Source organism: Cyprinus carpio, chromosome B25 (assembly GCF_018340385.1).
Source record: "Cyprinus carpio isolate SPL01 chromosome B25, ASM1834038v1, whole genome shotgun sequence".
Taxonomy (NCBI): domain Eukaryota; kingdom Metazoa; phylum Chordata; class Actinopteri; order Cypriniformes; family Cyprinidae; genus Cyprinus; species Cyprinus carpio.
This window is the reverse complement of record NC_056621.1, coordinates 17,190,587-17,208,584: the sequence shown is the minus strand read 5'-3', so window position 1 is coordinate 17,208,584 and position 17,998 is coordinate 17,190,587. Positions and strand designations below refer to the sequence as shown.

The 17,998-nt window shown below is 37.7% G+C and overlaps 1 protein-coding gene across 1 annotated transcript; it reads right to left on the bottom strand.

Moving 5' to 3' along the window:
• Positions 1-6,422: 6,422 nt before the first annotated feature.
• scamp5a (secretory carrier membrane protein 5a) lies at positions 6,423-16,765 on the bottom strand. The gene is made up of 7 exons (XM_019091594.2): positions 16,657-16,765; positions 14,074-14,128; positions 13,770-13,889; positions 12,965-13,121; positions 12,767-12,868; positions 12,255-12,372; positions 6,423-7,964 (listed from the first exon to the last, which is right to left on the bottom strand). The coding sequence occupies exons 2-7, from the start codon at positions 14,078-14,080 to the stop codon at positions 7,776-7,778; spliced, it is 693 nt and encodes a 230-aa protein (XP_018947139.1). The 5' UTR covers positions 14,081-14,128; positions 16,657-16,765; the 3' UTR covers positions 6,423-7,775.
• Positions 16,766-17,998: the final 1,233 nt, after the last annotated feature.

The following is a 17,998-nucleotide window of genomic DNA, read 5'->3' as shown; positions in this document are numbered from 1 at the left end:
ACATGTAGAGGTAAGGTAAAAACTTGTATCATTGCATTGGTGGTTAAAATGAAGCTTTGACAGTTTAACAAAAGGTTTTGCATAAATTAGCCAAAAAGACAGTTGTGCAGGGAGTGTTATATATATATTTTTTACAACAGTTCAACAAACAATAAGAGACTTGCGTTTTAGACACCAGATTGCCTGTGTTTGCTCTATTTCGACAAATAAAATTAATTCCAAACACAGCCACCATAGCACAGTTTTGCGTCTCTGAGCAACATGACAGTGTGTTTCATTCCTGAATGAATAAACCGTTTAAATGGTTTGCTTTAATCAATGACTCACTGATTAACAGTGATTTACTGACCCCTACTGGTGGTTTTAATTTCACATTTAAAGTATCTTTTTATATTTTTTTTATTTTTTATTTTTTTTAATATTAAGTGAGTATTCAACATTTTATGTCTTATATATATCAAAACATTATTTCTGCATTTTTAACTGCAGGTTAAATGCATTCATGTCCTGCATTAAACAGTGTGTAATCTAAATGCCACTTCAGAGGAAGCTTCTGTGTTTCCTCTGCATTGCAAAGATGAATTTTGTTGATACTGATTTAATTTGCCTGGTAACAGCCCAAATGTCTTATTATTCTAAATAACTGATTCCTTTAATTAAAAACAACTAGTTTGAGATGTATATGCCTATCCCACGGGTGTCAAACTCAGTTCCTGGAGGGCCGCACCACTGCAGAGTTTAGTTCCAACCCTGCTCCAACACACATACCATGTAGTTTTCAAATAAGCCTAAATGATCAGATTAGCTGGATCAGATGTGTCTAATTAGGGTTATATCTAAACAGTACAGGTCTGTGGCCCTCCAGGATGTGAGTTTGACACCCTTGGCCTATCCCATTTTTGCCTCCCTCCTACTGTTAAAATGTAACCAAGTAACTTTTGCTCTGAGTAAATTTTAAATGAGCTACTTTTTACTTCTGCTTGAGTAGATTTTTAGAGTGGTACGTTTACTTTAAGTAAAATTCTGTTAAAGTAATGGTACTTTTACTTGAGTAGAATATTTTCGTACTCTTTCCACCTCTGGCAACCACTCTAACAACTTCAAAGTAATGCAATGAAACACCCTAGCAGCCACAAATCAATGCAATGGAACACTCAAAACACCCTAGCAACCACAAAGCAATGCAACGTAACGCTCAGAACACCCTAGCAACCACAAAGCAATGCAATGTAACACTCTGAACACCCTAGCAATCACAAATCAATGCAATGGAACACTCAAAACACCTTAGCAACCACAAAGCAATGCAACGTAACGCTCAGAACACCCTAGCAATCACAAAGCAATGCAATGTATCACTCTGAACACCCTAGCAACCACAAAGCAATGCAATGTAACACTCTGAACACCCTAGCAACCACAAAGCAATGCAACGTAACGCTCAGAACACCCTAGCGACCACAAAGCAATGCAATGTAACACTCTGAACACCCTAGCAATCACAAAGCAATGCAATGGAACACTCAAAACACCTTAGCAACCACAAAGCAATGCAACGTAACGCTCAGAACACCCTAGCAACCACAAAGCAATGCAATGTAACACTCTGAACACCCTAGCAATCACAAAGCAATGCAATGGAACACTCAAGAATTGTTATGTAACACTATGAACACCCTAGCAATCACAAAGCAATGCAATGGAACACTAAGAAATGTATTGTAATAATCTGGTCACCCTAGCAATCACAAATCAATGCAATGGAACACTCAAAACCACCCTAGCAACCACAAAGCAATGCAACGTAACGCTCAGAACACCCTAGCGACCACAAAGCAATGCAATGTAACACTCTGAACACCCTAGCAATCACAAAGCAATGCAATGGAACACTCAAAACACCTTAGCAACCACAAAGCAATGCAACGTAACGCTCAGAACACCCTAGCGACACAAAGCAATGCAATGTAACACTCTGAACACCCTAGCAATCACAAAGCAATGCAATGTATCGCTCTGAACACCCTAGCAACCACAAAGCAATGCAATGTAACACTCTGAACACCCTAGCAACCACAAAGCAATGCAACGTAACGCTCAGAACACCCTAGCGACACAAATCAATGCAATGTAACACTCTGAACACCCTAGCAATCACAAAGCAATGCAATGTATCGCTCTGAACACCCTAGCAACCACACAGCAATGCAATGTAACACTCTGAACACCCTAGCAACCACAAAGCAATGCAACGTAACGCTCAGAACACCCTAGCGACCACAAAGCAATGCAATGTAACACTCTGAACACCCTAGCAATCACAAAGCAATGCAATGTATCGCTCTGAACACCCTAGCAACCACAAAGCAATGCAATGTAACACTCTTGAAACCCTAGCAACCACAAAGCAATGCAATGTAACACTCTGAACACCCTAGCAACCACAAAGCAATGCAACGTAACGCTCAGAACACCCTAGCGACACAAAGCAATGCAATGTAACACTCTGAACACCCTAGCAATCACAAAGCAATGCAATGTATCGCTCTGAACACCCTAGCAACCACAAAGCAATGCAATGTAACACTCTGAACACCCTAGCAACCACAAAGCAATGCAACGTAACGCTCAGAACACCCTAGCGACCACAAAGCAATGCAATGTAACACTCAGAACACCCTAGCGACCACAAAGCAATGCAATGGAACACTCAAAACACCTTAGCAACCACAAAGCAATGCAACGTAACGCTCAGAACAACCTAGCGACACAAAGCAATGCAATGTAACACTCTGAACACCCTAGCAATCACAAAGCAATGCAATGTATCGCTCTGAACACCCTAGCAACCACAAAGCAATGCAATGTAACACTCTGAACACCCTAGCAATCACAAAGCAATGCAATGTAACACTCTGAACACCCTAGCAACCACAAAGCAATGCAATGTAACACTCAAAACACCATAGCAATTGCAAAGCAACACAATGAAATAGTGAAAACACCCCAGCAATTACAAAGCAACACTGAAATGCTCAAAACACACTAGTAACTGCAAAGCAATGCAATGAAACGCTCAGAACAACCTAACAATCACCAAACAACGTAATATAAAGCTCAAAACACCCTAACAATCACAAAGCAATGCAATGTAATGCTCAGAACACCCTAGCAACCGCAAAGCAATGCAATGTAATGCTCAGAACACCCTAGCAATTACAAAACAACAATGCAATCCTCAGAACACCCTAGTAACCACAAAGCAATGTAATGAAATGCTCAGAACATCCTAACAATCACGAAACAACATAATATAACACTTATAACACCCTAACAAACAAGAAGGCAACACTACAAAACACTCAAAACAAAACACGAGCAACCACAAATCAATGCAATGTAACACTCAAAACACCCTAGCAACTGCAAAGCAATGCAACGTAATGCTCAGAACACCCTAACAACCACAAATCAATGCAATGTAGCACTCAAAACACCCTAACAACCACAAAGCAACACAATGAAATAGTCAAAACACCCCAGCATTTACAAAGCAACAATAGTTACTGCAAAGCAATGCAATGAATAGCTCAGAACATCTTAGCAACCACATAGCGACACCTTTGCAACTACCCTGGCATTGTGGCGTACAGAATTAGCATGTTCAAACACTACTCACATTTGCTTTAGAAAATATTCCTAGTTGTTTTGCAGTTGTTGTTTAGATGCTTGACACTTTGCATGTTCACAGGCACTAAAAATGTATTGAAGTGCTCCATTTTATTAAAAGTTGGAACTATGGGCAAAATGCTGAGCTTTTGAAATTTGCAGAAAGCTAATGCAATCCTTATTGCACGTGTGGCAATTTATGCATGCATTTAGGACTAAGTACTAGCTGTTGAAGAAAACTTGTTGCAATGATGATGCAAATGGTTTTGTTTTCATTCACCATACTGAATTCTTGTCCTCGAAACAGAATACCAGCTCAGAAGATTTTTGTAATCCATTCATGTCGTAGCTAAATGCAATTCTTTCTGAAAAGACTGAAACAAAAACACAGTTCCTGATTTCATACAGTTTTTTTTCAGTGAATGCAACTTGTGTTTCAATGAAATGTTATAACAAGGTCTTTCATTCCAGAAGATATGCTGCTTCTGTAAAACTCTTTCAAACAGTAGTATGCTAATGCTGTAATTATATTAAGTTCAGTGAGTAGCATAGTAGCATCTCATAATTAAATATGGTTATTTTGCATTTTTTTTTAAATTCAGGTTTGTTTACATTTTCAAGATGCAGATGTTATAAATGACAGTTGACATTCCTTCAAATTGACATTATTGTCTTGAAAATACTAACCCTCACTTACGAAGCCCTTCATAACCTTTTCCTTCATATGTATCTGAATTACTTCAACGTTTTTGCAAATGTAGTAAATCATGTAGTATTCTACACATACACAATAAATAATGCTGAGTATACATATACTATAAATAAGTGTTGTAGAATGATAGTATGCTTTTTTTCAGTAAGTAGAGGCTTTTAGTGCCATCTACTGGTGGATGTGTAATTCAAAACAGAACATGTCATTACAAGGTGCAGTGTTATTTCAGTATCGAGATACTATTATCCTTTTTCTCATATCATAATTGTAAGGTTTTATTTTCATTTAGTTAAACCAATTTATGAGTTTTGCTAAATATGCATAGTTTTTTTTTATTTCCATTTCATTTTTATTTTTGTGCATAAAGTTAAAACTAAATGAAAATAAGAAATTTTGCCTCGTCAAATAATTACATTATTTCTAGCTAATAATTTTATTTTATTTTATTTTAATTTTTTTTACATAAGGTGAGTACATGTCATGGTTTTCATTTTAGGTTTAGTTGACTAACAGTTTCATGACACAGAATGCAACATTATATGTTTATTTTCTATCAGGTAGAGACAAAATAATATAAGAGTAATACAAAATTAACCAAAAACAATTCATCTCAAACTTCAAAAACAACCACCTTCAGAAATCACAACTATTGAGCTTCATGTTTGCATGATTGATTGATTGATTCATTTCTAAGTATAGCTTTTGCGTTGCATTAAATACAAATCAAGTAAACTAAACAGAATCTAAGGGGAAAATAAGGTTAATTTGATATTAGTACAAAATAATTTAAATGTTTGACCCTTATAAGTCAAGAAAAATTACAAAAAAATAAAGAGAAGTAGATAAAAATGAAAACCTGTAAAATACTGGACTGTAGTTCTGTAGTAGTCAACAAAACATTTCACTTTAGACATGACAAAATAATTAACATCTACACACATACAGAGTGCCTTTGTACACGTGGCACAAGGTTTGGTTTAATTCACAGATTTACCAAGCACCACACACAACTCACCATACAAAGACAACTATCTGTTTTGTGTAACTCTACTGGCATCTTTCCACTCACTTAACTTTACAGTATGAACAAGGCTTTATCTACTGTTGGGAAGTTATGAAGATCAGGGCACAAAAAAAAACAAGGGCGGGTCTTGGAAAGGACAGTGACCTTAGCTTTTGCTGGTGTGGCTGAAAAATAACATTCACATTTGTTGATGTGATCAGATCATGCATGACAGATATCGATATTGCTTCTGTCAGTGTTTTCTTATTAGGTGACTGTCAGAAAACAAAGAGGGAAATTTTTATACATCCGGTCCACTAGAGGACACAAGAGGACTGTGGATGTCAGTTAGGAAGGAAACCTCAGCCAAAGCTTTGCACAGGAAGTCCTGTCTTACCAAGCCCTACAAGAGTGTACTCAACATCACATTGTGGAACAATTTATGCTCAAAACACCCACACACATTATTGAAATGTCAACAAAAAACCACAGAAAACCTCCCCAAACATACATGAATAAAATCACAAGTGGGTGTACTGAAGTTTCACAGTTCTTGAGATGATTAAAAGTATTTTACAAGCCTTGATAGAGACATTGAGATGACAGATTACATATACTGTACACTATTATTTTGATCTATTTCAGACTTTATTTTCATACAACTATGACCTAGTTCCACAGTCAACCATCTGTTCATCACTAACCAGCTCCTCAGGCTGTAAATTCAGTTGAATTGGAAGAACGAATCTAAATAAATCTTCTACTATACTGTATATTACAAATCCACAAATTTCAAGTCTGAAAGAGTTTAAATAATCTCTAAATATCTGTCATTTTGAATTTCACACAGAAATTGCTTGTTGATGCATAATAGAGTAAATATTTTCAGAAAAATTGCCAAACATGGACGTAACTGGGAAAATGCAAAGTACTACAATACATCACTGTGAGAGTAATCGTATATGACGATATATATATAATTAATATGACATATATATATATATATATATATATATATATATTGTACTTGAGACAATATTACTTTAAAATGTGCTTTACTTGTAGGGTTTAAACCAGTGGGGAATAAGCCACCCAGAAGCAAAATTTAACAAAAATTACTAAAATTCAGTCTGAGAATATATGCAAAATAATAACAGTTACAATTTCTGTGTCAACGAGAACGTTAAAATATCAGCCTTCATCATAGATTCAGATCATAATGGATTGAAAACATTCAACACAATGTTAACAAACACAACCCCGCTCACTAAAACGTCAACAGCCTTTAACCCGAACAAAAATACAGAACTAAAACAACGTAAACATATGGCTTTTCCTGTGTCTTCACGGAAAAGAAAAACTGCCTTTGTACTTGCACTTGATGTAAAGCGCTCAACACAAACAATGTAATGTTTATAAACTTCCTAGCTAACAAAAATGTTCTAAGAACGTTTTGCTAACGTTCCTATTAAAGTATGGAAACATTATTTCAGAAAGTTCTCAGAACGTTCAAAATCTAACAGTTTTTAAAATGTTTAAAATTTTAACGGAACATTTGCAAACATTATGTGAATGTGTTCCCTGAACATTCTGAAACAAGTAGTAATATTTAAAAAGTGTTAGATGAACATCCAGCTAAAACACTTTAGACGAAAAACGTTCCATGAATGGTGCATGAATAGCATAGCTAACATTTGAGAACATTATTAAATACCAGATAACTTTGAACAAACATTGGACGTTCCGAGAACGTTTGGTCATAACTTTGAGAGAACATTGTCAAAGTTCTCAGAATGTTCCCTGTTAGCTGGGTTTATACTTTTTCAACTGCAAGATCAAGTAAATACCAGTCAATGTACTTCCAAAAGCTTATAATTTCTTCTCTTTGTGCATAAAACATACGTTTAGTCATAAGATGCGTTTGTTAAATAGTGGAAATGTGTTCTTGAATACTAACAGCCAAACAAAATATAGAACTGGCTTGCAACTACAACACAGAGGAATCTGAGAATGTAGTTACTATAGAAACGTAGTGAGCTTTGGAATGTTTCCTTACTGGTGCTCCAGTTCAGCCATGTTTGAAATACGGTAAATGGAGAAACACTACATAATCGTTAATTAAATATGCCTTAATACCACATGGTGAGACTCATACTTTCCTTTTGAGGGGTTTTAAAAACCGAAAGCAACTCTTTAACCTATCACACACTTTTAAAACAGTTTAAGCAAAAGCTTATGTATTGTTGTACCGGTGGAAATTCACAATTCAAATTGGTTTGATTTATCTTTCTTTTCTCCCTTCCCCCGTTTCAACCACTGACTTTATCCCTCTGGAAAGCCCTCCCAAATACCCTGTTTTTGTCCCCTCCCCCCACTGTTGCTGAAAGGGATCTACATTGGCTCGTCGTAGTTGTAGGTTGGTGCAGCCGAGTACTGTTGACCCTGCATGGCCCCCTGTGCAGCCCCCATAGCTGCCTGCTGTGTTGCCTGCTGGACGTGAGGGTTCTTCCAAGCGCCGGTGGTCCATTCTTCCTGAGCCTTGCTCATGCTGCCCCCACTGCCACGGTAGAAGTTGTGAACCTGACACAGAAGAACATTTTATTGCTCAAATGTTGCCATTTTATAGCTAAGAAGATTACCTGTCCTAACCAAGCATCAAGTTGTTTTTTCACTTAGACTAAATCAGAATATATTTGTATATATTTAATATACAGATTCCTTTCATTTAAGCATCAACTTTGATACAAAATATCTACTTTTCTCAGGAATCCTAAGAAAAATAGACCATAAATTAGACAATTGTCAACATTTAGAGGATAGGTCTATAAAATTAGACACAGGGATATTTAAATTGTGGACAATATGTAAGTCGGTAATTATTTTCATAGAACCCATAAGCAATAAATGGCAAATATTTGATAATAGTAGTCTAAAATAATCTAAAATGGTTACTGTCGTAACCTCGGTTCCCTGAAAGCGGGAACGAGACATCACAGCGCTTCTCCGTTTATGGAAACTCCTTCCCTTCCAACCTTTCCTGAAGTCCTACTGGCTCATGCTAGTCCAAATGACAGGCCAATTGTCGCAAAGTATGCAGATCGCATGCAAATACTGATGAGCTCGAGAGGCAGTATAAATGCAGTGCACGTGACAATTACGCCAGAATCTGATATGTTCCCTCTCAAGCTTCACTCAACATCATGTAGCCTCTCCGCTTATGGGAACGATATGTTCCCCAGTGGGGAATGAATTGAGGCAATAGCGGCCACACAGATTTTCAGAGTTGACGGTAGACACCCACTATCCAGCCTGTACTTAGAAAACACAGAACATCCAACATAGACCAAGCAGCTGGGTCGATATGAACACAGAACCATTTCACGAACACTCCGCATTTTAGGGCACACAAATGTCCTGTGGAGGGTACCCACGTCTCCGAGAGCATGCCGAGCACGAGAGAATGCAGGGCGCTCAGCTCCTTTGATATCCCCGAAGCAGCCACACACATGAAGGCTCCATGACTCCGTGTTCGGGGTGCCACACCAAGCCGCTTGCTTGAGACAGCAGATCCTTGCTGATGGGGATTGGCCAAGGTGGCGCCACCAGCAGCTCTGTCAGGTCCAGGAACCAAGGCTGGTTCGGCCAGTTCGGGGCCACGTGTATCAACGAAGCTCCCTCCTCCCTGATCTTGCATAACACCAGAGGCAATATCTTGATCGGAGGAAATGCGTACAGCCTGGCTGCTGGCCAAGGCGATGTCAGTGCGTCCCCTTCCAGCTGGGAGTGAGACAGAGAACAGCGGAACAGTGAGACAGAAGAACAGCGGGCAGCGGGCATTCAGGCTCTTTGCAAACAAATCCACCTCCGCTCTTCTGATGGGCCTGAGATCTAGGATTGGGCAGAGTCCCCCATCTCTCTTGGGTACTATGAAATAGCGGCTGTAAAACCCACTCTCCATCTCGCTTGGAGGGACTCGCTCTATCGCTCCTTTTTCGAGCAGGCTGCAAACCTCTTGTTTCAGAACCAGGGCATTTTGAGGCACAGTTAGAGACTGCACCATGCTATTGAAACGGGGTGGTCTGTGTCTGAATTGAAGGGCATACTCATGCTCTATCACACCGAGTAGCCAGCGAGAGATTCTGGGAATAATTTTCCATGCGCTCAGGAACTGACATAGTGGCTTTAGCAGCTTAGTCGTTGGATGCGCTGGCAAGTGCTGCGCGGCTATAACCTGTGTGGGCGGCAGCTCTGCTCCACTCTGAGGCGGGGTGAGCGTCACTGAATTGACAGAAAGCTTGTGTTATACTTTCCACTTGAGCAAGTCTGCTAGGGTATGCATGGCGTAAAAATTGTCATCGAAGGGTGTACGCGGAGGCTCTCTGTGGACATCCACGTGCCTCCTATTTTATGTGACCACGTGAGCAAGTACATGCTGTCAGTAGGCTACAAAAGCACCAACTGCACATGTGCAGGCTGTGTGAAGAAGTCTGTCGCTACTAGCACTTCTACAATCTGTCGATAAAACCATATAAAGACAGACAGATGTGCAATAACTCTGGCCCAATGCCCAAGCGCCACAAGCTCTTTCCTCCTCACTCAAGCCTGTGTTATACTTTCTGCGTGTGCTGTCTATGTACGCATCCGAATAGAGCATGCAAAAAGTATAACACAGGCTTGAGTGAGGAGGAAAGAGCTCTTTTTGTGCAAATGTATGTACTTTTATTGACATTTTATTTTATTGAAACATGTTTATCAAGCACAAACTTGAACAACTTCGGGACAGCTTGTGGCACTTGGGCACTGGGCCGATCGCGCACTCTTCCCTCCTCTCCGGGCTGTCAGGACAGAAGTTTGGCATCTGACAGCGGGTGGGAGTTGTGGCACGGGCTCCTCTGCTGGCCGTTGCACCTCTTCCTTGGTCCCCACACCTTCCTCCACACATCCGACTCCTGGTGAGTGGGAGCAGCGGTCGCATTAGCGGGCCTTGTATCCCTCCTCTGCGCTGGGCCGTATGCCGAAGAAGACCTGGATCTCGCGGTCTGCTACTGGAAAGCATGCCTTGGCATTACGTAGCTCATCACTTTGCCACGCTTTTGAGCCTCTGCGAAATGCTCAACAATGGACTCCACAGCATCACTGAAGAGGCCGGAGGGAGTCACCGGGGCATTAAGGAGAACTTTACAGTCCGTGTACTTGAGGTCAGCTTGGTTCAACCATAGGTGCCTCTGAAGAACGACAATAAAGCCCATCGCCTTACCGTTCGCCTGAGTGGTGCGCTTTGTCTGTCACTGCACGCAGGTCATTAACGGTGTCCGGTGCATCTGCAGGAGCTTTGCCTGAAACACCTGAAGTACTGCCATGGCATCCAAAGCTGAAGCCACCTCACCGTCAGCTGTGTAGGCCTTGTTAGCGAGGTGGGCGTTGTTCCCGCACGGCTTAGACAGGAGGCTGATGTCCGAGCCCAGGGTCTGGGCTGGGCACAGGTGCACAGCGACGGATTCCTTGACAGTGGAAGTGCGCACGTAACCGCGGGCCTCCTCCCGGTCCATGTGCGAGAATATGGCCTGTGTGTTTGAGTGGACGCACACCGATTGGGGTGCAGACCACAGCTGTTCATGGACGTCAGGGAAGAATGGGACTAACGCCCTCGAATCAGCTTGCTGACTAGAGTATCTAAAATACCAGGAGTCGAGCTTACTCTTGGCAGGCTTCTCCGGAGGGCTCCAGGTAAGCTCAAGCTCCCGGACACCTTTCGTCATGACCCTCAGGAGCTCCTTCCTGAAGGACTGGGGGCCCCTCGCTGTCAGAGCAGAGATGGACATTGAGCCCTCATCCTCTTCCTCCCGGCCGAACGACACAAAGTCTGAGATGCTCGGAGGAGGGTGGAAACAGTCCTTGGGGAAGGTGACTGGGGAACGTGGTGACCGCTGCTGATGGTGGCACGACAAGTCAACCCTTCCACCTCCGGGAAGAGACTGGGAGGCCACCAGGGACATGCTGGCGGCAGTGGGCCTCACCCCAAACAAACCATAATATTTGTCTAAAATAATAATAAAACCCCCCACTAAAATCAAATGTTTTGAAGTGAGTTTAGGAATCACATTATAATGTACTGTATAAAAATGGTTATTAATTTCAATTGCTGTTAAAAATTACTGTTACTAAATTATTAGTGTTTTCAAAGATCAAAAATACGCAAGCCAATAATTGTTTTCATAGAACCAATGACCGCTATATAGTAGATATTAAATAAAAAATAAAAGTTATATGATTCTATAATATTTTGTCTATCAAAAAAAAAACACTAAAATCAAAGGTTTTGAATGTTTTAAAGCTTTAAGTTATCACAGCCTTAAATTGTACAGTATAAAAAAAGGATATTTCAATATTTGTTAACTATTAATGTTATTAAATTAGTTGTGTATTTTTTTATAATTAAATATTGCGGCTGATATGTAAGCCAACAATTATTTTCATAGAACCAATAATCAATAAATTGCATATATTAATAAGAAAAAAAAAGGAAAAAAGTAAAAAAAAAATATATATATACTGTTAAAGACTTCTGTTACTAAATAGTAGTGCTTTTAAATATTTAAAATAAACTTTTTTTGGTAAATCTGAGCACAGTTCAAGACACTCTTCAGAAAACTCTAGAGAAAATGTGAGATTACTGAGGATTTTTGTGCAGGATAAAATTAATTACTGTAATTACTGTGTTGGAGAAAAATGATGTTAATCAACAAAAAACAATATTGTTAATGTTAAGGTATTACACAAAGCATAAATTAGTAATTGCTAGAATTTTAGGAAATATCATGAGATCTGTGTATATTCAAAACAATGATGAAGGAGGATCAGTAACGGTACCTTGGTGAGGGCAATGAACGAGAGAACAGCCACGGCAGTGAACATTATGGTTGGAATCAGCATAACAACAGCAGAGCCAACATTAGTGCTGAAAAAAGAGATGGTGGCCAGCCAGCCACTGTAATACAAACACATAAAGAAGACATATTCTCCTCATTAACAAGGTAGTTAGAAAGTAAACTACATGCAAAGCTTGTATAAATTCAGAAAAGAAAGTAACATCCTAATATAACCTAAACAGACCATAATATATATGCGCTAAAAATATTACATGATGCGAGAGAGTCTATGAGTCATTTGAGTTTCTATAGGGTAACTCAAACTGGAACTGACCCAGCTTTGCTGTACTGTATGTGTCCACACATACTGCTGGGTTACAAATGACCCAGTTTGGGTTGTTTTGCAAACCACTTCTGGGTTAAATATGGACAAACCTACATGTTGAGTTGTTTATTTAACCCATCATAATAGTTTATCTATCTAATTTCTAATACACAATAAGCAGTTCTTACCATACTCCCCATCCTGGGATTCCAACACTCTGGATGATACTAATCACCACTTGCGCCATGAAGACGAAAAAGAATGCCATGAAGTTGAAAGAACTGTCTGTCCTATGAAAGAAAGAGTGAACTGCATTAGGGTTGTGCACAATGACATGATTACAACTCAAAGACTATTTTAAAACATCTCACATTAATTGAACTCACCTGAAGGCCTTGTAGATGGGCCTAAACCAGCACACGTATGAGCATGGGGTGAACAGTATCAGCCACAGAATGGCCATCCCAAAATTGGTTCCACCGCCCCCTCCGCACATCCATGCTAGACAGCCAATCAGGTTCAATGCTAGGGTGGCACTATTCACTGTGAGTGAAAAAAAATTGAATTTAATTCAAAAACTCATTTCATTCCATTAGAACTAAATATCTTTTATATATAATGTAGCATTTGTTTCATAATTTGATGTTGTAGGTGAATACATTACAAGGAAAGCCGAAATTACCACATCTACTGGAACAGGGCAGACACCAAATCTATATGACTAAAATCTATATGCTACGTAATCTTACTCAAAACTATAGTACGTTTTAGATACTAATACACATTTGCATTTATCTCCACAAACACTTACTTTCTCAACACGCAGACCCATTTCAAAATAGTTCCCAATTTGTGAGCCAACCAAAAAAAGGGATTTTGTAAATATCCTTCATGTCAAAAGCAAATCTAATGCTTGTGATTCTCATTATAGCATACTGTAGTACACTAGACAGCAACACAAGAGTAATATGACACCCCACATTTTGACTTGTGGACTGACAGTTCAAAATACAAAACCTGTCTGTACAAGTGTTCCTGTGTCTGTTTCTCTCAGTGTTTACAGTGAAAACAAAAGTGACACAGTAATGGCAAAATAAAGCCACGTGATTGCAACTCAGTGCACACCCCACAATGAACATTAAACGATATGCACTGAGAATACTGCAAAAATATGCTGAAATATGAACGTACATATCCATAGGTAATACAGTCGTTTGCACATTGTACGATGCTGGTCTGGGATCTCGTTGAAGTCTTGGTAAAAACATGGTTTCAGTGGAATGAACCGTGGAAGAGGAGGAAAATTATTTTCTGTGTGAAAAAAAAAACACAAATTAAAACTTAACTCATTTAGTTCTGGTTCACCAACAAAAGTAGTACTATTTGGACGTGTACCATGGTACAACCATGCAGTACATTACAGTACCATGTAAATACCACGCTACTTGAATATGTTAACAATTCAGGTTGGTTTCAGAAAATTGTAGGCTCTCACCTGCCATGGAGATTCTTTTTTCAGATCGCCAACGTCAACTTTATTATTTAAAAACCTGTAAAAACACACATTACAGACACACAGCGAATTCGAGAGTGTTCATAAAAAAACAGGTCATAACCTCATTAGTATATATTTCAGCGTGAAAGGGAAGCTTATCTTTTGAGATCTATCTAAACTTTACTAAGCCTGGTAACAATGAAATAACTTGAGAAAACACAACTTAGCACACAAGATAGATCCCTAGTGAAGCAAATGATTCCCTATTCAGTATTACAAATATGACATCTATAAGCCTGCAAGACCATGTTTACATGCACATTATTTTCAGAATGGTTAATATTTACTGATTTAAAAAAAACTGCAGCTTCAAAATTGTTTTTGAGGTATTATTATGTGTTTGTAGAACCAAAGTCAAAAATGTATTTCGCACAAAAAAGTTATTTTATAAATCCAAAGCTCACAAATCACGATTAGAGTAAACAGAAAGAAGAGTGATTCGAACAGTTCGAACCTTGGTAGTGATTATTATAAATCGTTTATTTGTAGCGAATATTCACCAACATTTATACGTATAGCTATGTTTTTAACCAGTGGACCCTTTTCCAGTGTTGCCAAAAAAATATTGCTAAACGGCATTATGATGTTACTTGCTCGATGACGTCACTGCATAATCAAAACACAAAATTGTATTAAATAATTGTGCTAATTTTTAAATACATTGAATTACTGAACACACATTTTTGAATTGTTACAATTTAAGTTTTTGTTTTTTATAGCTGGTAAACTAGTAATACTACAGATTCTCAACAATTACGCTTTAAGCAGAGTATTAGTATGCTACACTCTAAATAAAAGTCTTTCAAAAATAGGGCACAATCTACTACGTTAATATGAAAGAATTTTCCGTATTGGTTATTTTACCTGCATTTTAAATTACGTATAGTGTTTTCAGGTTACAGGGATATAATGGATAATGTCCTGAAAAAATTACTAGTATCTTCTCCATTTTTCTTACAGTAAACTAACTGATCACAGGTACAAGCTACTAACAAAGTGTATTGTAAACGAACAATTATTCAATTATTATTATTATTATTAATAATACATAGAACAATTGCAAACAGCAGCAGACTCAATACATGTGGTGTGTGCTAGGCATCTGTGGCTTCCTGTTTTTGTGTCATTTGGATGGAAAATGTGTCCCTTTTTTTAAAAAAAAAGTTGCACTTATCAAAAGTTGCCAAATTAATTTTAAAAATTGCTACATTTGCTGCTAAGTGCTTTCGGAAGAAAAAGTTGCTAGGGTTGTCTGAAAAGTTGCTAAATTTAGCAACAAAATTTGCTAAGTTGGCAAAAACTTTTTTTTGCTAAGTTGGCAAAAACCCTTTTCACAAGAAAAGACTGATGACGCGTTTAGCGGTCGTCGGTAAATCCCCTGAAGTTTTTCCTATTTGTATTTTAAAAATTCATCTACATTTATAACACTGTTCTTTGTATTATATCACCTTTGCATCAAATGACAAAAATAAATAATTAAATAATTAATTAAATAAATAAATAAATAAATAATAACTCTAATGCAGCGTTTATGTGAGGGATGGTAAATTTGACATCGTCCTCTCTTCTGACTGCCGAAAACACTGTCGTGGAGTTTTTCTTTTGCTACTTGAGCAAATGGGAATGCAATATATATATATATATATATATATATATATATATATATATATATATATATATATATATATATATATATATATATATATATATATATATATATTTGTGATACTCTCACATTCACTGTCTCTTCAAGTTCATGGAGCTTTTACTCATTTCCGGGTTTCTCAGCAGCGGAAGTCTTGAAGAGCACTGATTAGCAAAATAAAAACTCCACTATAGTGTTTTCATGACTTTCAATAAAAGGGAAAAATTGAGAGAGGCTGATAACAGCAGTCAGAAGAGAGAACCATCCTCACATAGACGTGCATTAGAAACACTCGCTTTAGCCTTAACTGTTGTTGTTGTTTTAATTTGATGCAAATGTGATATTATACAAAGAATGGTGTTACAAACATACATACATTTGTTTTTTTTAAATAGAACTATGAAAAACATTCGAAGATTTACGATTCTGATGACCGTTAAACACGTCATCACAGTATTTATATCATGGAACGTTAGCGTTTATACGCAGCGATTATTATCAACCGTTTATTTGTAGCGATTATTATTGTCTGGTTTTTCTCGCTCGGATCGAGCCGAACCCGGGTGCAATGTGAAGGGCATGTGGTTCACAGATATGAAACGATAATCTCGTTGACATTCTGTTAAAGGCTATTCCATTCACCCGAATGGGAGGTAACGTTATAAACCGAAAGATAAGACTTGAAGGAGAAAACAAAAGCAAAAGAGTATTTAGCAAAAGCATTTCACTCGTTTCAGAGCGGTATCGAGCTCAAGCAGAGCGCCCTTGAAGAGAACCGCGAGGTGTTTTATTCAGCAGTTTCACCTGCATGTAAGACTCAATACATCTGTTCTGAGCATATAAATGTGAAAAACGCCGATGGAAACCGTTCCCTTTACCTTCTCGTGCGTTCACTCGAGAGTATGTTGCCGATGCACGCGTCCACTCGTATCTAATCAACCACTTTCCATTCAGTGATCGACGCTCTTGTGTTGGGGATGTTTTGTATGTTTTTTATATTAGTTATGTTGCAGAAGATGAAGTCAATATGGTCATGATTTGCGTGCGTTCGGTGAGAAGCTGAGGACTTTAGGCTTGTGGTCTCGCGATACTTCGCTGCGAGGCCGCTCTCCGCGGTCCTGAAGCATGTACTGTATATATATTAAACTAGAAAATGAGATCGAGGAAGGAATACGTACTACCTGTGATTCCTGGACATGTGTACACATTATACATGGTGACTGAAGAAAAGGGAAGTGGATAGTGACTAGGTAAGATAATAGGGTTAATAGGTAATTCCTAGTAAAATAAAAAAATAAATAATAATAATACAAAGAAACAGTACTGAATAAAAGTTTACATTTTGAAGTGAAAACTAATTTTGCAACATAAAAACATAAAATACATCACATAAAAATGAGTGAGATACACATACATTAGGAGGAAAAATAAGAATGATGACAAAACACTACAAGGTATATCATTTCTAGTTCTTTTTTGCACAGGAATCTTACACGGGAAAGGTCTTGCTTAGAATGGAAGATTAATTTGTAGCTGTATTCGTAAACAAACATCACAGTCATTTAAATATCACAGTAATTTGTGTATATATTTAATTTATAAATATTTTCTATTCATGTATCACCTTTTATACAAACAGACTGTAATCGCAACTTAAAAGTAATCCGTGTTTTATATAAATTACAGTACTTACAGTGTGCATGTATTATATGATATTACTGCATATTATATATTATATTTCTATATATTTATTTACTTTTATACATGCACACATTATTATTACATTAGCTACTGTAATTTGTGTGTATATATGTATATTATAATTACAATATGATATTACACACATATATATATATATATATATATATATATATATATATATATATATATATCATATTACTTACACTCATAATTTTTTATTTATATATATATATATATATATATATATATATATATATATATATATATATATATATATATATATGCAATATTATATAATATTTCTCTCTATATTTAATACATTTATCCCCCTTTATGCGTAGAGAATGGTATTACTTACAGTTGAAAGGAGTGAACTTATTTTCTTATGAAATTAACTCCCCATGAAGCCAAAACTCAGGAACTCGCACAAAACAGATGCCATGCAATAAAACAATAAAACTGCTCTGGAGAAGAGATCTCAAGGAGAGTGAACAACAGCTATCTCTTTGCTCATTTACG